The sequence below is a fragment of the Chiloscyllium plagiosum genome, unplaced genomic scaffold (genome assembly GCF_037043375.1).
Source record: "Chiloscyllium plagiosum isolate Xiang-an unplaced genomic scaffold, Cpla_swu_hap1 HiC_scaffold_35, whole genome shotgun sequence".
NCBI classification, from domain to species: Eukaryota; Metazoa; Chordata; class Chondrichthyes; order Orectolobiformes; family Hemiscylliidae; genus Chiloscyllium; species Chiloscyllium plagiosum.
In genome coordinates this window covers 54650883-54678686 of record NW_028270173.1, presented here as the reverse complement: position 1 = coordinate 54678686, position 27804 = coordinate 54650883, and the positions used below count along the sequence as shown (strand labels likewise).

Below are 27804 nucleotides of genomic sequence, written 5' to 3'. Positions count from 1 at the left end.
TACAAGGATGCTGCCAGGATTGGAGGATTTGAGCGACAGGGAGAGGCTGCATAGGCTGGGGCTGGTTTTACTGGAGTGTCGGAGGCTGAGGGGTGACCTTCTAGGGGTTTACAAAAACCGTGAAGGATATGGAGAGGGTGAACAGCCAATGTAGTTTCCGCAAGGTAGGGAGTCTAAAACGCGAGGGGTTTAGGTTTACTGTCAGAGGGGCAAGATTTAAAAGGGACTTGAGGGACAATTTTTTCACATAGAGACTGTTGAGTGTATGGAATGAGCTGCCAGAGGAAGTGGTGGAGGCTGGTACAATTACAACCTTTAAAAGGCATCTGGATGGGTGTATGAATAGGAAGGGTTTGGAGGGATATGGACCAAGTGTGGGCAAAAGGTAATAGATTAGGTTGGGATATCTGGTCAGCATAGACAAGGTGGACTGAAGGGCCTGTTTCTGTGCTGTACATCTCTATGACTGTACGACTCTAATAGTGAACATGGTTAAACCATTCAGTTATTCATTTTAATCTGATAGTTTTTACACAATTAGGTTTGTATGGAACTAGACCGACCAGTCTGACTAGGCTGTGTGAAACCTCCCAAACAAACAATTCAGAGAGAAATGTGAATTATTGCAAGATTCGGGAACATGGTTTAATCATTCAGTCATTGCAATGCATCAGTACAAATACCTCAATGAATGTAATGCTCCAAAAAGCAAGGATTCACCTCAAAATGAATCAGTCAGACAGGTTTGGAATGGGGTCTGAGTTAATTTGCAAAGAGCATTCAAACCCTCAATGAAATGCCTGCCTCCTTTTGTAATGGGAGAACATTCTCAGTTGATTCCCTGGAAACATTATCGTTACAGAAGTGAAGGTGGGACGATATAGATTTGTACGGAGAGTAAATGATTGTGTGCCACGTCACATAGAGACAGGGTAATCCGGTTCTGGTGCTGCCTCACACTTTGTGCTGCAGCTCCCACCTTTATAAAGCCAGCAGTGAAAGACCGACTGGGCCTGTCGCTGGGTCCCATCAGCGAGACACAGCACAAACCCGGTGGGGTTTCGGGTTGGACACTAAGCCGGTTCTCGGGCTGGTGTCCAGGTCTGTCACGCCTGGTGGGGCCTGGAAGTGGAACTTCTGCAGCAGGGTGGTGAAGAACAGGAAAAGCTCCACTTTAGCCAGTGCCTCACCAGCGCACACCCTGTGACCTGAAAAAGAACAGGGGACGGTCAGTACCTCACCCACATACACAGACACAGACACAGACACACACACACACACACACACACACAGACACACATACATACACACACACACACACACAGACACACACACACACAGACACACACACAGACACACACACACACACACAGACACACACACACAGACACACACACACAGACACATATACACACACACAGACACACACACAGTCCGTTCATAGACCAACATCTTCCAAACCCCCATCGCTGAAACCATCCCAATGGTCACCAACTGAGAGCAATTCCATTCCCACAGTGTGTCTCTCCATCCCTGTTCAGACAGAACTCGAACAGCTGGGAGTACATTCGGCCCTTCATGCTCTGCTCATTCAATAAGAACCTGGCTGATCTGCTCCCTCCACCCCACCTTCCCAAACCTTCCCCACTCCTATCCATTTAATTCAGATCCAATTACTCGGTCCTGAATCTACTCAATGACTGAACATCCACAGACCCTCAGGGCAGGGAATTCCAAAAACACACCCCACTCTGAGTGAGAGAACATTGTCCTCTCCCCATCCGAAATGGACACTCCTTTACTGTGAGGCTGTCCATTGAACAGAAATGATGGAGTTTAATTCAGATAAATGCGAGGTGCTGCATTTTGGGAAAGCAAATCTTAGCAGGACTTATATACTTAATAATAAGGTTCTAGGGAGTGTTGCTGAACAAAGAGACCTTGGAGTGCAGGTTCATAACTCCTTGAAAGTGGAGTCACAGGTAGATAGGATAGTGAAGAAGGCGTTTGTTATGCTTTCCTTTATTGGTCAGAGTATTGAGTACAGGAGTCGGGAGGTCATGTTGGTAGCTGTACAGGATTTGGTGAGGCCACTGTTGGAATATTGCGTGCAATTCTGGTCTCCTTCCTATCAGAAAGATGTTGTGGAACTTGAAAGGGCTCAGAAAAGATTTACAAGGATGTTGCCAGGGTTGGAGGATTTGAGCTATAGGGAGAGGCTGAACAGGCTGGGGCTGTTTTCCCTGGAGCGTTGGAGGCTGAGGGTTGACCTTATAGAGGTTTACAAAATTATGAGGGGCATGGATAGGGTAAATAGGCAAAGTCTTTTCCATGGGGTCAGGGAGTTCAGAACTAGAGGGCATAGGTTTAGGGTGAGAAGGGAAAGATATAAAAGGGACCTAAGGGGCAACCTTTTCACCCAGAGGGTGATGCATGTACGGAATGAGCTGCCAGATGATGTGGTAGAGGCTGGTACAATTGCAACATTTAAGTAGCATTTGGATGGGTATATGAATAGGAAGGGATTGGAGGGATATGGGCCGGGTGCTGGCAGGTGGGACGAGATTGGATTGGGATACCTGGTCGGCATGGACGGGTTGGACCGAAGGGTCTGTTTCAATGCTGTACATCTCTATGACTCTATGACACATCCCCTCTCCAGGCCTGAAGAATTATCCTTATTTCAATGTCTTTAAGGAATAGAGCACCGAGACCCTGTTCCAGGAGTCAGTTTAGTGACTCTCTCTAAGGTAACTTTACCCTTCCTTGGGTGGAGAGACCAAAACTGTGACTGAGTGTGGTCCCACCAAACCCCTATGGGATCGCAGGACCTGTGGCACCTCCTGAGCTGAATTAATTGACATTACTGGTCATAGCCTTTGAATTTAACTTCCCTTTTCCTTATTCACTCATGGAACATGAACGTCACTGTCTGGGCCCAGCACTTATTGCCCATTCCCGATTTTTCCCGTTGGGAAGGTGGTGGTGAGCTGGCTTCTTGAAACACTACAGTCCCTCCGAGCCACTCACCATCCTGACCTTAAGACCACGAGAAATAAGAACTGGAGCAGACCATTCGGCCCCTCGAGACTGTTCTGCCATTCAATAGGATTATGGCTCATTCCACATTCTTCACATCCACTGGCCTGCCTTTTTCATCTCCCCATTCCTTCAGTGTCGCTGGCTCAGAATCGTGGAGTTCCCTCCCTAACAGCATTGGTCTCCAGCGCACGGACTGCAGTGGGTCAAGACACCAGCTCACCACCACCTTCTCAAGGGGCGACTTGGGCAGGGGCAATAAATCCTGGGCCTAGCCAGTGACACCCACATACCGTGGATGAAGTAACAGCCAAATGGGGGAGCTCAACCAATGGTGACATTTTGGAGCTTGCTCCCAGTTCAAATCAGAGCTGGCTCTCCACAGTCAGTTGCCTCACTTCAGAAATGGGAATATTTTAGTCACGGAACACATGGCCCCTTTTACAACCGGTTACCTGCAGAGAAAGGCATGAAGGCGTCTCTCTTCACAAAATTCCCATCAGCATCCAGGAAGTGAGCCGGGTTAAACTGGTGGGGCTTTTCCCATTGGGTTTTATCGTACAGCACCGAGGTCAGTAAAAGAATAACGTACGTTCCCTGAAAAACACAGAAAGCCTGAATGTGTTACTGTGCCTGTGTTTAATGGAGAGTGAGTCATGCAGGATGTGGAAAACCCAGTTTTATCCTTGATCCTGTTAGTTTCACTAGATACCTCAGGTTATAACCGACTCCACCTTATTGTCAAATGTAGCGGCTCTTCCCCACGATTAAAGAAACTCAATTCCTAAAATCCAAATTGCTGTTTGGCCTGCAGTGGGACATAATTACCTGCAGTGGAGGCTGGGTAGATTAGTGCACAGGGCCCTGCTGTTTGCTGACAGAAGGAACACGTACATAGATTGTGCCTGTTCAATTCAATAAAATAGGTGACTGCCTTTATCCAGTTCACTCTTCAGGGCAATCATAGTCAACCTGCCCAGTTTAAAACTTAAACAGAGCTTGGCAGTTAAGCGCCAGTCATCATTAACTGGTGCATTTGCTTTGATCTCTGCTAATCAGAGCCAACCAATCAGCACTCTCCTCTCATTCATTAACAATAATGTTACCCTTTTCATTGATGAGTGCAAAGTGTTTGTAACAGGATTGAGAGTCAGATGGCACATTTTAACCACATTTTGAAAAAAAGCATGTGTGAGGTGCGATTTGACGCATTTTAAAAAACACAAATGTGAGGTGAGATTTAAAATCAAACCTCTTCCCACAGTTCGTGACTGGGTTTGGAATGAAGTATGGTCAAGGCAGGGTCCGGGACGCACAGCGAGACGAACATCAACTGTGCCTGGAGGATCATCAACTCGGTGAAGGACGCTCTCTGGGCGGTCCGAAACCTGCTGATCTTCCAGCTGAAGGAGTTGACCCCGACTGAGTGTTGCAGACTGACACATTCCAAGGTCCAGGATTACGTGTTGAGGGACGCGCTGAAGCTTGGGGCAGCTGCTGCCAAGGCGTGGTGGGGAAAGACCACTGTGTAAAGTCTGCCTGCCTAACGAAGAACAGGGGGCCCATGCAGTCATTTGGGCTCTGCTGACGCCTCAGCTAATTATATGGGCATATGATTGAAAAATGTACAGAAAAATGTACAAAATGATAAATTCTGATCTCTGTATGTACATGTTTACATATGTATGGCATGACCAACTGTACAGACCATCAAATTATTTTATGAATAAAGTATATTTTTGAAATAATAAAAAAAATTCAGGAGAGCACTTGATGATTATTTCAATAGGACCAATGGCTTATGGGGGAAAGGCAGACGTTTGGTTCTGTCAAAATGCTAAAGAGAGCTAGTACAGATAAGATGGGAGAAATGGCCTCATTTTTCACCATTGAGGTTGTGTGATGGGAACCTTCTATGTGATTTTTTTATTAGCAATTCTCAACATTGAAATTCCCCCTTTTAATTTGTTTCCCTTCTAACTCAGTTCCTGTATTTATTCAGAAAGTACCATAATATTATTACCATGGTGACAATGTTCCAAGTAGAACCCTTCTTCAGGACTGGGGTGGGGGTGAGGGGAGCTGCAGATAAAGGTGGGGGGGGGGATGTGGGGGAGGGTTTTGGGTAGGAAGTGGGCCGGGTGGCAGGGAGCAGTGGAAGAGAGGGGGAGGGTCTGGGAAGGGAGGTTGTTTGAAATTGGAGAGTTCAATGTTGAGGCGGAGGATAATGGACATGTCGGAGAGGGTATGGGAAGGGGAATTGAAATAGGTGGTGGTTGGGAGGTCAGGTTGGCCAACTCCAACTAGACCCAACCCCAAGAACATCTCCCCCTCCCCACCCATCTCTGCCCTCAGGAAAAAACCGTTCCCTTCAACAGTCCTTGATTTGTGCCACTCTCCCACCAACATCTCCCCATCACCCCACATCCAACCCATGGTACCTCCCCTGCAGCCGGAAAAGGTGCAAAACCTGCTGGTACACCACTTTCCTCACCTCCCTCCAGGGCACCAAACAGTCCTTCCAGGTCAGTCAGAGGTTCACCTGCCTCACTTCCAACCAAGTTTACTGTATCAGGTCCTCCCAATGTGGTCTTCTCTACACTGGGGAGGCCAAATGTAAACTTAAGGAACTGTTCACTGAACATCTCAGCCGGGCCCACAGGTGCCGACCTGACCTCCCAGTCACTGTCCATTTTAATAACCCTTCCCATTCCCTCTCCAATATGATCATCCTCAACCTTTACCATTGCCAGACCACAAGTTGGAGGAACAACACCTCATCTTCTGCCTGGGCAGCTTACGGCCAGGAGGACTCATCGTTGAGTTCTTCAATTTCAAATAACCTCCCTCTCCATCCCCTGACTCCCTTCCCAGCTCCTCCCCCTCCCTTCCATTCCTAAGATTGACCCTTCCTTCCTTTTAGCAACTGGATACATTCTTTCCATCGACCAACCAGATCGTGCCCTCTCCCTGTGTTCACCTATTCCTACCTCACCAATCTGACCCCCTCCCCCACCCTATCCCCTCACCCCCACCCCCAGTCCTGAAGAAGGGTTACACCCGAAACGCCCACTTCCCCACCTCCTGGTGCTGCCTGACTTGCTGTGTCCTTCCAGCCTCCTGTTTGTTTATTTTGGTTTCCAGCATCTGCAGTTTCTTTTGTCTCGAACAATGCTCCAAGTGGCACAAATTGTGAAAAGTAAGCCTTGTATCTCTGATACCTTTGGAAGGAAATACCCTCTGAAATGCGTGTCCTTGGTTGTCGAATGAGCAAGGTTCGGGACAATGTTGGCAAACCTCTGGATTTCGTGAATCACAGCCTCAGTGTAGGGCATGTGTCTCTGGTCTTCTGTCCTCGGGAAGCGACCAGCTCCTATCACCCGATCAATTTCATCTTGAACTTTCCCTGAAATAGGCAAAAAGGTAAAGATCTTTGGATGGAGGGAAACAGTTTACAGCAGACTGAACTGAAGTGGAGAACTTTGTGTTGTTGAGTGACACGGAATGGGCTCGATCAGTTCCATTGCCAGTACATTCCCCTCTCAATACTTTACTTCATCAACTCTGACAGGCATAAACATCAAACTGCCCCAAACACACAGCTGATGTGATACCACCCACTGTGTGCTAACCTCCAAGGTAAATTTTTATTGTTCACTACGGAGGACAATTTGACAATCTATTTAAAATAATTCCATGCCACTATTCATATTTATTACCCTTGAGAAGGTACCGATTGAAGGTGCTGATTTGTCGAGTGTCATAATTTCCACAAACAAAGTGCTGGGCAGGAAACCCGGCAGGGGCAGGATGATCCCAGGAGGGACATTTTAGGGCCATCCCCAGAGTATTCCCCCCTCAACCTAGATCGAAAGTATAACAAATCAATCCAAGTGGCCCATCCCCTCTGCAGTGACCTGTTTATTGGGATAACTCTTCACCTCAACCTACATAAAGCCTTCTTGCCTTCAGTCCAATTGGGAATCAGACAGTGAGGTAATTATTTACCCAAGTGAATCAGACTGACAGAGGATCAGCCAATTCTGTTGGATTCCCGATGTCCCTGAGGGAGGCTTTGTCTCTCTGTCAGAGAGCGAGAGAGGTCTTGGATACAACTTGTTCGAGGCTTATCAATGCTCTGTCTCCACATTCCATGCTGTTGGTTCCCCTTGACCACAACGATCCACAAGATTGGAGTGTTCACTGTGCAGCTACTGGGGTGTTCACCTGGGCTTAAACTCAGGAAAATTGTGATAAATTGGATAATTCTCCGAACATCGATCCAGGTATGGAGCTCAGTGCTGGACTGCAAGGCTCCACCTAGTGGGATTGGTGTGTAGATGCAGGAGTATGACTGTGCCACACTGTCAACAGGTGAAAGCTCTGCTCTCTTTCAAACCTGCACTCCCAGGTCTAGCACTTTCTCTGGTGTTTAATAAAGTTTTTGTGCTCCAATTCCAGGGCAGAAATCAAATACAGAATTTAAAATGTGGATTGATGAGATGTGTCAATATTGATTTTGTGTCTTTCTGAACGTCACCCTGGGAATCATCCCGGAACCTGCAATGAAAGTTGTCTCCTCTGTGCCCAGAGGTGTCACCTTGGGCTCAAGCTCAGGAAGACTCCACTTGCTGGCTCACTAATGATCAGCTCTTTCTAATCCCAACCATTGGAGAGGCTTCTGATTGAGATGGCCAATATCGTGCTGAGCCCAGAGCTGTTTCAGTATTGCTCTTGATGGTCACTGGGTTCCTGACTGACAATGTCTTGTCTTATTCTCAATCAGATTCTTACAGGGGTCAGTATTTTACCCTGAGGGGAGGGTGGGTTTGAGCACCAGATGTAGATATGAAATGCCACGTGCCAAGACACTCATGACAGGAACTAACCTCCCTCAGGGAACATAAAGGACTGACTAAAACAAAACAAAGGAGAGTAGAGCCCAGGAACAGGCCCTTCGGCCCAACAAGACTGTGCTGACACGTGATGCCTTTCTAACTAAAACCCTTTTGCCTCTACGTGGTCAGTATCCCTCTATTCCCTGCCTGTTCCTCAATTGTCAAGATGTCTCTTAAACGTTACTATTGTCTCCACCTCCACCACCTCCTCCAGGCACTTACCACCCTCTGGGTAAAAAACATTTGGCTCTCATATTTTTGTTAAACTTACCCCCTTTTACCTTAAATTGATGTCACCCAGGAACTGTCATTAAGGACTCCATCTATCCATGCCTCTCATAATTTGTAAACATCTATCAGGTCACCCCTCATCCTTTGAAATTATAGTGAAAACAACTGGGTTTTTCCACTGTCTCCTCATGGCTAATGCCCTCTACACCAGGCAACATCCTTATCAACCATTTCTGAACCCTCTCCAAAGCCTCCACATCCTTCTGGTCGTGTGGCGACCAGAACTGTACACAATATTCCAAATGTGGCCTCACTAAAGTACCACACCACTGCCACATGACTTGATAATTATTCATCCTCTATCCCTGACTAGTGAAGGCAAGCACGTCCAGATGTCTTCTTGACCTCCTTATCGACTTGTGTTGTCACTTTCAGGGACCAAATGCCTCGGTATGTTGGTGCTACGAAGGTTTCTGCCATTTACTGTATGCAGTACTTCCCTCCTGCATTCGATCTCCCGAAATGCATCACCTTCCATTTGTCTGGATTAAACTCCATCTGCCATTTCTCCACCCAACTCTCCAACCAATCTCTATCCTGCTGTATCCTCTGACAATCCTCCTCACCATCCACAGCACCCCTGAACTGTGTGTCATCCACAAACGCATCAATCAGACCATGTCTGCATTCCCCTCCCAACCATCTATATACATTACAAGCAACAAGATACAATTATACAAGCAACAATATTATATTAGATTCAGATGCCAATTTAGGCACAACCACCAAACTAACAAACACAGAGTGAAGGATTCCTTACTCTGGATTTCTGGGTAGTTTACCATCAGAAGAAGTCCCCAGCAGAGGGTAGTGGCGGTGGTTTCTGTGCCAGCACCAAACAGGTCAGCGATTGTAACCACAATATCCTTTTTCTTACTCTCTAAATCTTCACCTCCCAGCTCCTTCAAGACAAAATGAAACAAAGGAGAGTGTGTCGCCTCCTTCAGGAAAATATTCAGCTCCATAAATGTCTGGACAGGGGTCTGTGTGCCCGAGGATAGTGATCCTTCCAGCCTCTGGTCATGAACGTCACGATGACAATGACAGACTTGGCAGATGGAATACAATGCAGGGAAATGGGAAGTGGAGGGAGGAGAAATACACTCACTCATGGTCAGGCTTTGGGGAGGCAATAGACTTCACCAATTTGAAGGTGGAGGGACAGGTCGAGAAGTCCTTTAAAGCAACTTTACAGCTTTTGTTGGACTGAGTACGTACATCAGGAAGTTAACCCACACCATTCTGTTTTATATACAAATATATATAAAAATCTGGTAAGGCCTCAGCTGGAATATTGCATCCAGTTCTGGTGTCACACTTTTGGGAAAATGTCAATGCTGGGGCGTGAGTGCAGGGCAGATTTACTGAAGGGGAGAAGATCAAGGGGAGATTCGATAGAACCGTTGGAAATCATGAATGGTTTTGACTGGATAAGTAAGGAGAGACTGATTGCAGGAGCAGGGTGGGTCAGGGACAAGTCCAGTAGGAGGGGGCAACAAGGAGCACTCTACAGCAATGCGATGCTGAGTGACTGGAATTCCTGACACAGACACAAAGCTACATTCACACGAGAGTCGGGGATATACTTGAAGGGAAAAAAGTGACAAGGCAGTGGAGAAAGAATAGGGGAGTGGGATAGCTCTACCAGGGAGCAGCTATCGATATGATGGGCCGAGCGACCTTTCCCTCTGCTGTATCACCCTCCAATTCTCTGAATGAAAGTTGCCTCTCCTGTCTGAGTTCACCATTAGGTTTCAATCCACTCTGGCAGCTAAGCAGAGATGAAGGGGCAGGACTTAATGAATGTGGGGTTTAAATTCATTAAAGAGATTGATTTCCTAGTCAAAATGAGAATAGTGTGGCTCCAAAGCACTGAACAACAGATCTAGGTGTAATTTCAAGGGCAGTGTTCGGGGAAAATAATGTGTAAAATTAGGAAAGACCTCTCCTCAGTTATATTACTCATGAGACTTTCCGTGTTGACTTTTGCAAGCTTGAAGCTCACACACCATCAATGCTATATTCTGGACACATTGAGCATCCACATGATGTCATGAGCACTACGATGAGATAAATAATCAGATATAGTGAGCGCTTGAAGCTACACATTCGTAGTTGTATCCAGAAACGAGGGGCAGCACTGAGCGACATTTTAACAGATGTTTGACACAGAATCTTCCTCCATCAAAACCCACAAAGTCCTGGTGTGGAGTCTGAAATCTGGGGAGATTCCCCTTAGTGCTGAAGAGGTGTGTCACTGTACCTGCTGATGCCTCAGAATTAAGGCCTCGCTGAGTGTCTGGATGCTGTTCTCGCTCAACGTCTCTTTGGCAGCTTTGAAGAAATCTTCAAAGATTTCATGCACCTTCACGAGATTTTGAATAATCTTCCTGCGGCTCGGAATCAGAAATCCCAGAGATGGGAAAGAGTTGGACAGCTGGATTGGAACAAAAACATAAGGATCAGGCCTTTGGAGGATCCAGTGATTGCTCGTCCACGGTCAGTGCAGCAACTACTTACATTCAGTGATGCTTCATGGGAGATAGGAGATTGTCATGGCAACACCGCACTTCCTCTCCTCTCCTCAGTGCCCCCACCCCAACCCATAAACCCTCCAAATTTACAGCTTTAGTTTGAATGCTTTAGCTCTCATCCAGAATGGGTGACCTATCAGCTATCATCTGTTACATATGGATTCCAAAACTCAGATACAGGTCAGACCAAGTAAGGACAGCAGATTTCCTCCAAATTAGTGGACCAGCTGGGCTTTTCTTGCCAATTATATTCATCATTATACTCTTAAATCCAGATTTGTATTGTTAAAGCGAATTGAAATTCTGCCATCCACCACAGCAGGATTTGAACCCGGCTCCCCCAGGTTGATGTCACTTGCATCATTTTCCTTCATGTGGGAAGCTGAGGGAATCACATCTCTTGAAAGCATTACCCCCCCCCCCACCCCCCACCCCCCCAAACACCCCCACACCCACTCCCTCTCCATATCAAGAGTGTGGGAGAATGATTCCACTTCGGGGAATCTTTCTGTGATTCTATAAAATGCCTCACTTCATTCTAAATGAGTTGAGAAAACTCATTACGGTGACAACACATTCAGTGCCAGGCCAGGTTAATTTTGTCAGTGCTGAAGGAGAGCCATTGGACCTGAAACTTTCTCTCCTCAGAGACTACCAGACCTCCTGGGTCTTTCCAGCAACTTCCCAACCATTTTCTGATTGCCAGCATTGCTGCAGTTCTTTGCTTTATTTTAAAATAGATTTCCACGTTTATTTTCTGACCAAAAGTTTTCCAATTTAGCCCACGTAAGCCTGTCTCACATATCAGCATTTATGGCTGAGACACAATGTTAACAAGAGTCTTCAACCTGTAACAAGTCAGATGTGGAAACCGTCACACACACCAAATTGCAAATGACCTCAACACTCAGCCTGAGTACAATACCACAAAACGACAATTACATGTATTGGAGCTGTTCCCAACAGTCTCGTGTTCTCATTAACCATGTTTGTTAGATGGATAAATACTTCATTGTTATAATCAAAACGGTCTCCAAATATGATGGAACAGACGATATTGCTCACAGCCAAATACATAATCTGTGCCGTTTCAAAAGGCTGACCTGTGAATAAACACAGAATTCCATTACAAAAAAGGCCTCTAAGTAGTAATCATACTTCAATCATTGTCCTCTTTCACAAAGCACAAGTTACTCACATAAAACAAAGAACCGCAGAGGCTGCAAATCTGAAGCGACAACAGAAATTGCTGGAGAAACTCAGCACATCTGGCAGCATCCCTGGGGAGAAAGCAGAGTTAGTGTTTTAACAAACAACAGTACATTACTGGAACAGGCCCTTCGGCCCATCGAGCCTGTATTGAAGCATGAAACCTTTCTGAACTAAAACCCTTCTGCCTCCACACACTCCATATCCCTCTATTCCCTGCTTCTTCAGGAATCTGTCCAGTTCCCTATTCAATGTTCCTGTTCTGAAGAAGGGGACTCGAAAGGTTAATGCTGTTTTCTCTCCCACATATACGCCCCGACCTGCTGAGTTTTGTCAGAATTGGGAAGATTTAAGATTAATCAGGAAGCAGGAAGTCAAAATTGCAGCTTTTAGATGAGTCATAGTCATAGAGATGTACAGCATGGAAATAGACCATTCCATCCAATTCATCTATATCTAGTGCCTTTTGCCTGTACATGGCCCATATCCCTCTAAACCCTTCCTATTCATACACATGTCCAGATGAATTTTAAATGTTGTAACCATATCAGACTCCACCACTTCCTCTGGCAGCTTATTCCATCCATGTACCCCCCTTTGCATGAAAATGTTGCCCTTTTAGGTGTCCATTATATCTTTCCCCTCTCACCCTAAACCTATGCTCTCGAGTTCTGAGCTCCCCTACCCCAGCGAAAAGGCCTTGTCTATTTACCTGATCCATGCCTCTCATGATTTTATAAACCTCTAAGAGGTCACCCCTCAGCCTCTAAGAGGTCACCCCTCAGCCTTCGACACTCCAGGGAAAACAGCCCCAGCCTATTCAGCCTCTCCCTATAACTCAAACCCTCCAACCTGGCAACATCCTTGTGAATCATTTCTACACCATTTCACATTTCACAACATCCTTCCTTGAGGAGGGAGACCTGAATTGCACAAAATCTTCCAAAAGTGGCCTAGCCAATGTCCTGTACAACATAACTTCCCAACTCCTATACTCAATGCTCTTACCAATAAAGAAAAGCATACTAAATGCCTTCTTCATGATCCTATCTACCTGCAACTCCACTTTCAAGGAACTATGAACCTGCCCTCCAAGGTCTCTTTGTTCAGCAACACTCCCGAGGACCTTACCATTAAGTGCATAAGCCCTGCCTGATTTGCCTTTCCAAACTACAGCATCTCGCATTATTTAAATTGACCTCTATTTGCCACTCTTCGTCCACTGGCCCATCTCGCTAAGATCCTGTAGTACTCTGAGATAACCTTCGTTGCTGTCTGCAACACCTACAATTTTGGCATCATCTGCAAACATACCAACAATACTTCCTGTGTTCACATCCAAATCACTTATATAAATGATAAAAATCAATGAACCAGGCACTGATCCTTGTGGCACTCCACTGGTCATAGGCCTCCAGTCTGAAAAGCAACCCTTCATTACCACCCTCTGTCTTCTACCTTTGAGCCAGTTCTATATCCAAATGGCTAGTTCTCTCTGTATTCCATGTGATCTAACCTTGCTAACCAGTCTACCATGCGGAAGCTTGTTGAATGCCTTTCTGAAGTCCATTTGGATCACATCCACCACTCTGCCCACATCAATCCTCTTAATTACAAGAAATCACTTTGAAGGAGACATACCATCTTGTTACATTAGAGCCAGTCTCACTACTAAAAACTTGGTGCTACATTTCCCTGAGAGCCCACCACCTCCTACATTTTCCAAAACAACATACTTGTTTGAGATGGAATAGCCACAGGAGACTCCTGCACCATCTGCCGACCTTTCCTGGAGTTAACCCATCTACCGGACTGTCTGTGCAGTTTTTCTCCCTTCCTGAAGCTGCCATCCACCACACCCCTCGCTCCTGTAAATTCCTCATTTCCTCAACCTGCCACTCTCACCAATCCATGCAATCCAATAGAATTCGCAAACAACACACTTCCTGCAGATGTAATCATCAGTAACTTGGAAACTCTCCCCAATCTCCCACATCCAACAGGAAGAGCACATCACTCTACTAAAAGCCATCTTTACACCTTAATCGACAGACGCAGAAAATAGCCTTGTCGTACCGCTCAAAAAAGGATAATTCAGTATCTATGTTTTATATCATTAAAGTTTATTGAAGAGAGAGATCTTAATAAAAACATATAATCAAAAGTACCCCTTGTACTCACTGTTGTAGATTTACCAAAAACCACAGTAAGGTTACACTTTAAAGCTAGCCATTTCACTGCTCCCTGTTGTGAGATCCCCACATGGTTTCTCAAAGGTCAGCTTCGAATTTTACTGTTTGTTCATTTTTCTCAGAATGAATGCCAATGTCCAGAAAAATTTGATACTAAACAGCAAAATCATTCACATCCATCAAAGTTTTACCTGCACATCCACTAATATCATTTATTGTATCCGTTGCTCCCGATGCGGTCTCCTCTACATTGGGGAGACTGGCCGCCTCCTAGCAGAGCGCTTTAGGGAACATCTCCGAGACACCCACACCAATCAACCAAACCGCCCTGTGGCCCAACATTTCAACTCCCCCTCCCACTCTGCCGAGGACATGGAGGTCCTGGGCCTCCTTCACCGCCGCTCCCTCACCACCAGACGCCTGGAGGAAGAACGCCTCATCTTTTGCCTCGGAACACTTCAACCCCAGGGCATCAATGTGGACTTCAACAGCTTCCTCAATTCCCCTTCCCCCACCTCATCCTAGTTTCAAACTTCCAGCCCGCACTGTCCCCTTGACCTGTCCGGACTTGTCCGACCTGCCTAGCTCCTTTTCCACCAATCCACTCCACCCTCCTCCCTAACCTATCACCTTCATCTCCTCCCCCACTCACCTATTGTACTCTATGCTACTTTCTCCACACCCCCACCCTCCTCTAGCTTATCTCTCCACGCTTCAGGCTCTCTGCTTTTATTCCTGATGAAGGGCTTTTGCCCGAAACGTCGATTTTGCTGCTCGTCGGATGCTGCCTGAATTGCTGTGCTCTTCCAGCACCACTGATCCAGAATCTGGTTTCCAGCATCTGCAGTCATTGTTTTTACCTAGCAAAATCATACAGCTCTGCAGGGGCTTTGCTGCATCAGAAAACTATGCAGGGTCATTGCTGGGTCACACAGCTGTACAGGATCACTGCTGTCTCACACAGCTGTGCAGGGTCACTGCTGGGTTACACAGCTGTACAGGGTCACTGCTGTGTCACACAGCTGTACAGGGTCACTGCTGGGCCACACAACTTTACAGGATCACTGCTAGGTCACACTGCTGTGCAGGGTCACTGCTGGGTTACACAGCTGTACAGGGTCACTGCTGGGTCACACAGCTGTACAGGGTCACTTCTGGGTCACACAGCTGTACAGGGTCACTTCTGGGTCACACAACTGTGCAGGGTCACTGCTGGGTCACACAGCTGTACAGGATCACTGCTGTCTCACACGGCTGCACAGGGTCACCGCTGGGTCACACTGCTGTGAAGGGTCACTGCTGTCTCACACAGCTGTACAGGAACACTGCTGGGTAACACAGCTGTACAGGGTCATTGCTGGGTCACACAGCTGTACAGGGTCACTGCTGGGTCACACAACTGTGCAGGGTCACTGCTGGGTCACACAGATGTACAGGATCATTGCTGTCTCACAGCTGTACAGGGTCACCGCTGGGTCACACTACTGTGCAGGGTCACTGCTGGGTCACACAGCTGTACAGGATCACTGCTGGGTAACACAGCTGTACCGGGTCATTGCTGGGTCACACAGCTGTACAGCATCACTGCTGTCTCACACAGCTGTACAGGATCACTGCTGGATAACACAGCTGTACAGGGTCATTGCTGGGTCACACAGCTGTACAGGATCACTGCTGGGTCACACAACTGTGCAGGGTCACTGCTGGGTCACACAGATGTACAGCATCACTGCTGTCTCACAGCTGTACAGGGTCACCGCTGGTTCACACTGCTGTGTAGGGTCACTGCTGGGTAACACAGCTGTACAGGGTCACCGCTGGGTCAAACTGCTGTGCAGGTTCATTGCTTGGTCACACAGCTGTACAGCATCACTGCTGTCTCACACAGCTGTACAGGATCACTGCTGGGTCACACAGCTGTACAGGAGCACTGCTGGGTAACACAGCTGTACCGGGTCATTGCTGGGTCACACAGCTGTACAGGGTTACTGCTGGGTCACACAGCTGTGCAGGGTCATTGCTGGGTCACACAGCTGTCCAGGATCACTGCTGGGCCACACAGCTTTACAGGATCACTGCTGGGTCACACTGCTGTGCAGGGTCACTGCTGGGTTACACAGCTCTACCGGGTCACTGCTGGGTCACACAGCTGTACAGGGTCACTGCTGGGTCACACTGCTGTGCAGGGTCACTGCTGGGTTACAGAGCTCTACAGGGTCACTGCTGGGTTACACAGCTCTATAGGGTCACTGCTGGGTCACACAGCTGTACAGGGCCACTGCTGGGTAACACAGCTGTACAGGGTCACTGCTGGGTCACACAACTGTGCAGGGTCACTGCTGGGTCACACACCTGTACAGGATCACTGCTGTCTCACAGCTGTACAGGGTCACCGCTGGGTCACACAACTGTGCAGGGTCACTGTTGTCTCACACAGCTGTACAGGGTCACTGCTAGGTCACACAGCTGTACAGGATCACTGCTGTCTCACACAGCTGTACAGGATCACTGCTGGGTAACACAGCTGTACAGGGTCATTGCTGGGTCACACAGCTGTACAGGGTCACTGCTGGGTCACACAACTGTGCAGGGTCACTGCTGGGTCACACAGCTGTACAGGATCACTGCTGTCTCACAGCTGTACAGGGTCACCGCTGGGTCACACTGCTGTGCAGGGTCACTGCTGGGTCACACAACTGTGCAGGGTCACTGTTGTCTCACACAGCTGTACAGGGTCACTGCTGGGTCACACAGCTGTGCAGGATCACTGCTGGGTCACACAGCTGTACAGGATCACTGCTGGGTCACACAGCTGTACAGGGTCATTGCTGGGTCACACAACTGTGCAGGGTCACTGCTGGGTCACACAGCTGTACAGGGTCACTGCTGGGTCACACAACTGTGCAGGGTCACTGCTGGGTCACACAGCTGTACAGGATCACTGCTGGGTCACACAGCTGTACAGGATCACTGCTGGGTAACACAGCTGTGCAGGGTGACTGCTGGGTCACAGCAATGGGATTCAAACCTACATCTCTGAGGAGACTGGAGTGTGGGAAGACGAAATGTATCATTGTTTAACATCACTGAATCAAACTCCTGGAATTCCCTCCGTTAGAACAGTTGTACAGGGTCACCGCTGTCTCACACAGCTGTACAGGGTCATTGCTGGGTCACACAGCTGTACAGGGTCACTGCTGGGTAACACAGCTGTACAGGGTCACTGCTGGGTTAACACAGCTGTGCAGGGTGACTGCTGGGTCACAGCAATGCGATTCAAACCTACATCTCTGAGGAGACTGGAGTGTGGGAAGACGAAATGTATCATTGTTTAACATCACTGAATCAAACTCCTGGAATTCCCTCCGTTAGAACAGTTGTACAGGGTCACCGCTGTCTCACACAGCTGTTCGGGGTCATTGCTGGGTCACACAGCTGTACAGGGTCATTCCTGGGTTGCTCAGTTGTTTCGGTTTGATGTCTCCATTTCGAACCTTCCATGTGATATCTGATTTGTCTTGCTTGATCATTTTTAAAACCATTGTTGTTTTGATTTCTTCCCAAAATAATCAAAGCAACAGCTTATAAAATAGTAATTACTGCTCCAAAGATTCCAGGAAATCATCTCCAACACTGCAATATCTCCAATATGAAGCAGCTGTTACAGCCACAATTTTTTCCCATTCTCCACCTCAGGTTACGCAGAATCCTTCAGCTTAAAATGACTTGGCAGCGATGGGATTCAAAGCTACATCTCTGAAGAGACTGGAGTTGGGAGGAAGAAATGTATCATTGTTTAACATCACTGAATCAAACTCCTGGAATTCCCTCCGTTAGGACATTGTGGGTCAACCTACAGCACGTGAACTGGAATTGTTCAAGTAGACAGCTCACCATCTCCTTCTCAAGAGACAACTAGACACAGGCAAAATGTTGCTGGCAGTCAGCGGTGCCAATGCCATGTGTAAAGGTTTGAACACATAGCATGGTCTCAATTCTCACACTGGCTGTGATTGCTGTAAAGGTCCCACCTTTTCAATCTCATCCCTCACCTGAGGCATGTTTAAGGTTAAACTCAGCACCAGTCCTGTCTACTCAGTGAGAGAGAGGGACGACGGTGATTTCACCTGTCAATTATGTCACACCAGGTCAAGGAGGAACAAACAGATCTTCGGGGTGAAATGGACCATTGGTTTGAACAAACAAATGTCTAAATTGTCCCGAGAGTTGGGAAGAGCATGAGAAAGGCTGTTAATACACCATCGCACCTAACTTTTAGCAACCACCGTCCACACTGAAGGAATGGAAGTAATTCAGTAAGCTTTGTGCAGGAGCAGACAACCAGACACAGACCATGTTGTGTCCGTGCTTACACACCAGAGTCTGGACTCAAATTACCTTCAAACTCCCTTGCCACTGCACCAATGTCACATCCTGTTGTGTCCTGTGAGAATCGGTGTGCACGGACCAGCCCACATTTTAAAATAAGAAATCCCACAATGGTGCTTTCCACTCATCTCCAAGTTGTATTGGGACCTGGAACCTGAGGGCCCCATTGGGCCACCCTAACAGTGACTGACCTGGGAGCCTCACCACTGCCGTAGCTCAGCAAGTCTAGGTACCTCGCCACCCACATCTCTGCCGTATACGTGAGAGCCTGTCACCAACACGTGGAGGCAATGACCAAAGAACCAAAGTGGCAGAGTCTCTGCTGATCAGGCAGGACCGAGTTAAATTGAGGGGAATAATACACCTGAATCCTCACAGCAGCAACAGCTTTGGTATGTGAATGCTGCCCTGGAACACTCTCTTGAAGTTGGTACGATACGAAAGTCGGAGGAGTTGTTGACAGTGAGGAAGGATGTGGCAGGTTACAGCAGGATATAGAGAAGCTGCAGAGCTGGGCAGAAAGGTGGCAAATGGAATTCAATGTAGCTAAGTGTGAGGTGATTCACTTTGGGAAGAATAACAAAAAGATGGGGTACTGGGCTAATGGTCGGATACTTGGTAGTGTGGATGAGCAGAGGGATCTTGGTGTCCATGTACACAGATCTCTGAAAGTTGCCACCCAGGTAAATAGTGCGGTGAGGAAGGCATATGGCATACTGGCTTTTATTGGTAGAGGAATTGAGTTCCGGAGTCCTGAGGTCATGATGCAGTTGTATAAGTCTCTGGTGCGGCCGCATCTGGAATATTGTGTGCGGTTTTGGTCGTCATACTATAGGAAGGATGTGGAGGCACTGGAACGGGTGCAGAGGAGGTTTACCAGGATGTTGCCTGGTATGGAAGGAAGATCGTATGAGGAAAGGCTGAGACACTTGGGGCTGTTTTCATTAGAGAAAAGAAGGTTTAGGGGTGACTTGATTGAGGTGTACAAGATGATTAGGGGGTTAGATAGGGTTGACAGTGTGAACCTTTTCCCGCGTATGGAGTCGGGTATTACAAGGGGGCATAGCTTTAAATTAAGGGGGGGTAGATATAGGACTGAAGTTAGGGGTAGGTTCTTCACTCAGCGAGTCGTAAGTTCATGGAATGCCCTGCCAGTAGCAGTGGTGGACTCTCCCTCTTTATGGGCATTTAAGCGGGCATTGGATAGGTATATGGAGGATAGTGGGTTAGTATAGGTTAGGTGGGCTTGGATCGGCGCAACATCGAGGGCCAAAGGGCCTGTACTGCGCTGTATTCTTCTATGTTCTATGTTCTATGTTCTATGTTCTATGCTCTATGGTGTTGGGATCTTTTATTCAAGTGAAAATCTTTTCTGTAGATGTCAATTTCGAGGGAACCATGAATCCCAGCATGTCATGACCTACCAAGCACTCACCCTTGTGACTCTCAAACACATTGACAAGAAAGCTGGCCTCTTCATTGATCCTGTCTTCAATGGATTTCTTGCCCATACCAAATCCTCGGAGAGCTGAGATCACAAACTTTCGGTTCTCCCGCCACAACTTCCCGTCACTGAATATCACGCCTGAAAGTGACACACGAAAAGCTGATCAAATATTGTACACGGTTCTGCTGTGAGTGCTGCCAAACTCCAGGTTTCTAACACCCTTTCCTTTCCTGAGAATTACACCATTCTACAACCAAGAGGAAGGTCATTGTATCCATGAGTACTCTTTGGGGGAGTGAGCCCATTGGTCTGACTTCACAAAATTCTTCTTGATGTTGTCATTCTCAATTCCCCTTTGGATGTTCCTGTTGACCCTGCTTCCAGAACCATCCCAGGTACTGCATTCCAGATGACAATGAGAGCTGTAAAACCCAATCTCATCTTCCCTCTGATTTTTGTAACCAAGTGGCCTCTTTTGATGTAGTCTGCCCAATTCTGGTCTCCCTCTGCAGGGAGGATATTATTAAGCTGGACGGGGTTAAGAAGAGATTCACCAGGATGTTACTGGGATTAGAGAGTTTGAGGTATGGGGAGAGACTGCATAGGCTGCAACGTTTTTCACTGGAGTGTGGGAGGTTGAGGGCTGACCTTGCAGAGGTTTATAAAATCATGAAGGACATGGATAAGGTGAATGGCAGGTGTCTTTTCTCCCCGGGATGGAGGATTTCAAGGCAAGGGGCATATTCTTTAGATGTGAGTAGAAAGGTTTTAAAAAAAGACATGGGGGCAGTTGTTTTATACAGAGTGCGGTTTGTGTGTGGAATGAACTTCCAGTGGAAGTGGTAGAAATGGATATAGTTATAACATTAAAAAAACATTTGGATAAGTACACGAATAAGAAATGTTTGGAGGAATGTGGACCAAGTGCAACCAAGTGGGATAAGTTTAGTTTGGGATTACGTTCAGCATGGACTGGTTAGGCCGAAGGGTCTGTTTCAGTGTTTTATGACTCTATGATCTATGACTCCCAATTTCAGTGTTTGTCAGTTCATGTTCAAGGTTGTCCCACAGTAAAATGTGCCCTTTTTATTTGTTGATTTAATAGTGAACAACTCGAATATATCATGTGAAGGTTAATGTTCTGTAGCTTGAGCAACATTTATGGAGTTCGTCAAATTGTTGATGCAGGGGATTGTCCCAGGTATTCAATGACTCCCATTATATTGAGGGAGGTGAGGGAGAAGTGCAGTACCTTGAAACAGCAAGGTATTGGCAAGTGGCCAATTGGCAGGAAATAAAAAGTAGGAAGGTAACAGGGTCCAAGGTATTGGCAAGTGGCCAATTGGCAGGAAATAAAAAGTAGGAAGGTAACAGGGTCTGACTACCAACACAGCAGCTTAACCAAGGGAGGGATGTGAGGTCTGTTAACAGCTCGGGATCTGATCCCTGCCATTTAATATGACAGCAGGAAGCTCGAGCGCATTGGGGTTTTGAATGAGATGCCAAAGTTGCACAATGTATTTCTGTGGATGTGAAATGTAATGATTTTAATTGCTAGTAGCCCTCCTCTCACGCAGCACAAGTTTTGGTTGGCATTACTTAGGCATTTTCTAGCACATTGCAAGAATTCAGATTGTCAAAATGTGTATTTCTTCAGCAAAACCAAAGGAAATTATGTTGAAATTTAATAAAACATTTGTTTGGCTTCAAGTGGAGCAATGTATTCAATTCTGAGCGCCACATTGTCGGGAAATGGTTGAGCGAGGGTCACCATCAGACGAATGATAGATGATCGCTTGTCAAAGGTGGAGTTGTTCACCTTGGAGAAGAGAAGGTTGTGTGAGCTTTTGGATGGAAATATCCAAGATCATAAGGGATCTCGTCAGAGTCAATGAAAAGACACTGTTTCCCATTGGCTGGAGGACTGAGAATCAGATGGCACAGAGCTCATAGCATTGGCAAAAGAAACAAAGAGGGTTTGTGAAAGACACATTGAATGGTGATGATCAGAAGTGCCTGATCAATGGAAATTCAATGGAAGTTTTCAAAAAAGATTTGAATAAGTGCCTGACGAGGGAAAGGCTTTTCAGGGATGCAGGGAAAGGGCAGGGGAGCAGGACCATTTCACTGATAAACATTGGCCTAACCCAGGATTATTGAGAATGAGAAGCTTGGGTATTTATAAATCGAGGGAAATAGTGGCTAAAAGGCTACAGTTCAATTCCAGAACATTTTGTGTCACTTTAACCAGCATGATCGGGTGAGCTGAGTTGAAGACAGAAATGACCAAAGAGTAACATAGAGATGAAAGCGGGAAATTACCACTTCGGAATGAAACTGCGTCATATATCGGTAAGTGTGGCCTCCCACTGAATTGATCAGCGTGATTCACAAGAGCGTCTTTCACTGTGTCGTAACCAGTCAACACCACTGCCTTCAGCGGGCCGAGCTCCACTGAAAATACACTGCCATATTTCTCTGCAAGCTAACAAAGAGAGAGTTATTTCATTAAGGTTTCATTTCTAATCAGCTGTAGCACAAGTCAGGGGCGAAAAATGAAGGAAAGAATATTAATCCCCAATTCTTAAGAATTTGATGCCCATCTGTATTTTCCCTCTGGAAGGTGTTGGTGAGCTGCCTTCCTGACCCACTGCAGTGCAGGTGGGTAAACCTTCAATGGTGTTGGGAAAGGAATTCCAGAATGTTGAACATAGAAACAGAAGGAGGCCATTCAGCCCCTCAAGCTCCCTCCACAACTCAATGACATCATGAATGATCTTTGGCCGAACTCCATGTTCCTGCCTTTGGCCCATATCCCCTCATGGTTTTGCTTCATAAAAATGTATCTACCTCAAGTTGAAAACTAATAACTGATCCCACACCCACTGCCATTTGTGGAAGAGTGTTCTACCACCCTTTCTCATATCTCCCTCCCGAACGGTCTGGCCCAGACTGTGTCCTTTCGTTCGAGACTCTCCAAACAGTGGAAATCGTTTATCTTTATCCACCCTTTTCATGTTAACAATCTCGAAGATTTTGATCAGATCACCCCGTATCCTTCTAAATTTAAGAGAAAGCAGGCCTTATTTGGATCATCTCTCCTCATAACCTAACCCCTGAAGGACATGTATTATTCCTGTAAACCTTCGTTGTGCTCCCTCCGAGGCCATTCCATCCTTCCTGAGGTGTGGAGCCCAGACCTGCTCACAGTGCTCCACGTGGGCTCTGACCAGGGTCCTGTCTAACTGCATCATAATTTATTCATCCTTTTGTATTCCAGGTATGAAGGCCAACATTCAACCAACTTTCTTGATTATATTCTGAACCTACTTACAATATTTCAATGATCTGTGCACCCAAACTCTCAAGTCTCTTTGCACACCCACTGTTGAGCCAGTGACACTGAAGGAACAGCAATACTTTCTCCTTGTAGATTCAGCACTAACTTACTTCCATGTTGTCATGGTCCCATGTGGCTGGCTATCTGCATCAGCGGCTCACCAATATCATTGACCACACTCCATGAATTCATGGGCAGGCTCAGTGATGGTCATTTAGACCTTACTGCTGTTCCTCTTACTCAGAATGTAAGTAACCTTTTTCACTCTCTTGCTAGCTGTCTCTTCCAATTCCTGGATTTTCCTCTCTAGTGTTATCTTCTCATTCCCATCCCCTCCGAAAAATTAATCTGAACCCTCCTCAATAACATTAATATACTATCCCATCAGGACGCTGGTCTAGCCTCTATTCAGGTGCAAACCATCCGGCCGGGACAAGTCTCAACTGCTCCAGAATTGTTACTAACCTCTGAGGAGCCTAATTCCCCCAAACTTTCACCCCCACAAATGACATATCCCCTGGCACGTATCCATCTGCTTATCCTCCACCTTGTTTCCTGTCCCATGTTAGAAATATCCCCAAAGCCCATTTTGGAGAGATAATCTCTCGTATACCTGTGTGATATCCTGTCAAAGGCTTTCTCCTGGTCCAGGCTGATCAGGCAGGTGTCCAACCCTCTGTCCTGCACGTAGGCGATCGTATCCCTGAGGAGTGCGAGACTCTCAGCGATCTTCCTGCCCGGTACAGCACAGGTTTGGTCAGGGTGAATCACCGACCCCAGAGCAGACCTGACCCGGTTGGCGATAACGTTTGACAAAATTTTATAATCCGCATTCAACAGTGAGATTGGTCTCCAATTTTTGAATTCCTCCCTCTCCCCCTTCCGCTTGTAGATGATGGTGATGATGCCTTTCCTCATGGATTCACTCATGGTACCTGCCCGAAGCATACTGACATACACCTCCAGCAGGTCCTGGCCAATCAAGTCCCACGGAGCGGAATAGAGCTCGACCGGGTAAGCCGTCGCTTCCAGGAGTTTTATTCTTTCCGAAGGACTCAAGGGCTTTGGTCAGCTCGTCCAGAGATAGCGGCTGGTCCAGCCTCTCCCGTGTTCTGTCGTCTAAGACCTCCGTGATAGAGGACAGGAACAACTGGGAGGCCACGCTGTCGGTCGGCTTCGGGTCATACAGACTGGCATAGAAGGATTTACTGATCCTCATGACGTCAGCCTGAGATGACGTTAGCGAGCCACCTTCTTCCTTCAGGCTGCTGAGCACAGAGCTCTCTTTGTGCACCTTCTGGAAGAAGAAACGTGAGCACATCTCGTCCTGCTCCACTGAGCGGACCCTGGACCGGAAGATTATCTTGGAGGCCTCCGAAGCAAAGAGCATGGCTTGCTGGCCCTTCACCTCCTTGAGGTCCTCCGTGACATCCACCCCCATCGTCTGCAGCAGGAGCAGGTTCTGCATACTTTCCTGGAGCTGGGACAGTTTTCCCCACCTCTCTCTCGCCTCCTGAACACCTTTGAGGATGAAGAACCTCTTGATGTTCCCTTTTACTGTTTCCCACCAGTCCGCTGGGGACTCCAAGAGGGGCTTCACGGTTCTCCAACCTGCGTGGTCCCTCTTGAGCTCCTCAATGTTTCCCGGGGTCAACAGCTTGGTGTTCAACTTCCACATTCCCTTACCAGCCCGCTGCTCGTCCTGTAGGTGACAGTCGGCCAGCAGGAGGCAGTGGTCAGAGAAGAACACCGGCTTGACGTCGGTGGATCTGACCGAGAGCGTTCGGGATATAAACAGGTAATCTATCCTTGAGCGGATAGACCCGTCTGCCCGTGACCAGTTGTACCTACGCTGCGCACCGTCTGCAGGGGTGCTGAAGACGTCGTGCAGCTTGGCATCTTTTACCGTGTCCATCAGGGCTCTGGACGTGGTGTCCAGTTTACTGTCCCCCCCGCCGGATCGTCCATCTGCATCAATGATACAGTTGAAGTCTCCGGCCAGAATGACCGGCCTGGACGTAGCCAGCAACAGTGGAAGCTGCTGCAGGACGGCCAGCCGTTCCCTCTTACCCACTGGGGCGTACACATTAATCAGTCTCAGGGGAGCATTCCTGTACATGATGTCGGTGACAAGGAGGCGCCCGCCCACCACCTCCTTAACCTCGGAGATGGTGAAGTTGCCTCCTTTCAACAGGATACCCAGGCTGGAGGCGCGGCTATCGTTGACCCCCGACCACACTGACGGCCCATGGGCCCACAAGCTCAACCATCTCCTGTAGCTGCTGAGGTGCAGTATCCCACACTCCTGCAGGAACAGGACGTTGGCTTTAACGTTGACCAAGAAGGCCAATGTTGGCCAGTATTCGACTGGGACAACCCTACTATTATAGGACAAGCCAAACAGAGAACAGCCAGGGAATTCCTAGAGGCATGGCACTCATCCACAGATTCAATCAATAAGCACATCAACCTGGATCCAATATACCGACCACTGCAACGGACAGCTGGAACTGACAACTGGAAGTGGCAGATTCAAACCACTACAAATGCCGGAGGAAACATCACAGAAGCGCTTCACAGGAGGCTCCCAAGCACTGAGGATGTCACCTAGACAGGGGACGAAATGTCTGCAACACAAATTCCCAGCTCGCGAACAGAACCACAACAACAAGCACCCGAGCTACAAATCTTCTCACCAGAGACACCGACAGATTTTAACCTCACACCTTCAATGCATTATCTGAGTTGAGGTGGTACCTATTATTCAAGATCCCTCGAGAATGTAACTTTAAAAGGAGTTCTGGGATTTACATATGAAAGAACTGAAACGAATATGGTCATTCTAAAAGATGAAAGACTGGATCTTTATTTGTTAAATATGACACTCCATGACACTGCAATCCTGTTGCTATAAATCCTGTGTTTGTTCCACAACCACCTGATGCAGAAGCAGTGCTATTGGCTGGTGTTGTGTGAGCTTTAACTTTGTCCACCCCAATCCAACACCGGCTCCTCCAAATCATGCCATATCTCCCAAGTCCCAAATTCCTGAGAGCTGTTGCTTTCCCAATCCTCCCCCTGCAACCCTGCTCCACCCCATTCCCAACCTTGGGGCCCCCCCTCTGGTGGTATGGACCCTTGCACTTTAAATTGCGTTGGGAAGCGGTGATTGTATTTGCAAAACAAAAAGAAAAATCAGTCCGCATTTTGTTCATGATTATTGGACTGAATTTTAAGACTTTTTTTTCTTTCCCTTGTGACACGTATTTGATGGGCTCTGGGATATTCCTCAAAGGAACACTCACTCTCACAAACCAGTCCCTTCCCTTTGCACTGACCTGACTTCGGTTTTTGATCAGGTTTTTGATCAGGACGTGAATTCAGGTGTTTTCCTGAACTTTCACAATGTCATTATCTGGTTATAATGGCCTGAAATAAAAAATCCAGAGATTTTTGATTCTCCCAAATCTTCTTCCATCATTTTATATCGATCCCCTCTCTGCTTTAAATATCTGGTTGTAAGGATCTGATAAGCTCTCAAATAGGCTTCAGGATTCAGACCAAATCCAGCATGGTCAGAGGCCATTCGGTCCACCGTCCAGCGTCGCTCTCGCTTTACTGTCACGTTCATTAAATTGAACATTTCCCAGATTGGTCACTCTCTGAGCTGCCATAACTTTGCAATTGCTTTGTTTTTTTTCTGCCTCCCGTTCTGTTTAGAATTAAAGTCCGACCAGAGATCAGAGACTCTCAGAACACAGCCCCCAGGGCTAACAGATTCCTCAGTCAGGGATTAGGGATCTGCTTCGGTTTGTGTTTCTCTCGGTCTCTGTGAGCTTCTCCTTGGGAGCTGTTCCCTCACACCGCCCCATCCCTCAGACAGTCCCCCAGTGAAGGATTCTCACTTACCCCAATGAGAGACCAGTCCAGCCTTTTGAAGTCCAGTTGGTGCAGGTTTCCGATCAGAGGAAGCGGGGTTGGTCCGGGAGGGAAATTCCTGGGAACTCTCCACCGAATTACGGACACGACCAGGAAGAGAAAGAGGGCCAGCAGCGATAGGGCCAAGGTGTAGTCTGTGGGGAAGAGCTTGAGGAGAGCCATCGTGTCAGAGTGCTCAGGCACCAGTGACGTTAGAGTGTGTTATGTCCTTCAGTCCAGTCCCCGACTGGCAAACAACAAGCTGTTTTTCCTGATTTGTCTCACCGAGTGTTTTTAAGCCCCACCTTCCCTGTGAAATTCCATTAAACATTTGGGTACACAGTAACCTGAGCTTCTTGGCACAGAAACGGTGCTGCCCTCTCTTGTAATCCCACAGCAGGCCAGGCAACACCAGGAGGTGGAGAGGTGAACGTTTCGGGTGTAACCCTTTTTCAGGACTAGGAGGTGGGTGTTCGGGGTGGGGTGCAGATAAAGGGGGTGGTAAGAGCAGGGTGGTGAAATGGGGATAGGTGAAGACAGGTAGAGA

The 27804-nt window shown here is 47.3% G+C and overlaps 1 protein-coding gene across 1 annotated transcript; it reads right to left on the bottom strand.

Moving 5' to 3' along the window:
- Positions 1-70: 70 nt before the first annotated feature.
- On the bottom strand, positions 71-27716 carry LOC122545730 (cytochrome P450 2K1-like). The gene is made up of 9 exons (XM_087979692.1): positions 27249-27716; positions 22322-22484; positions 19988-20137; positions 11705-11865; positions 10492-10665; positions 8989-9130; positions 6261-6445; positions 3495-3636; positions 71-1208 (listed from the first exon to the last, which is right to left on the bottom strand). The coding sequence occupies exons 1-9, from the start codon at positions 27438-27440 to the stop codon at positions 1030-1032; spliced, it is 1488 nt and encodes a 495-aa protein (XP_087835818.1). The 5' UTR covers positions 27441-27716; the 3' UTR covers positions 71-1029.
- Positions 27717-27804: the final 88 nt, after the last annotated feature.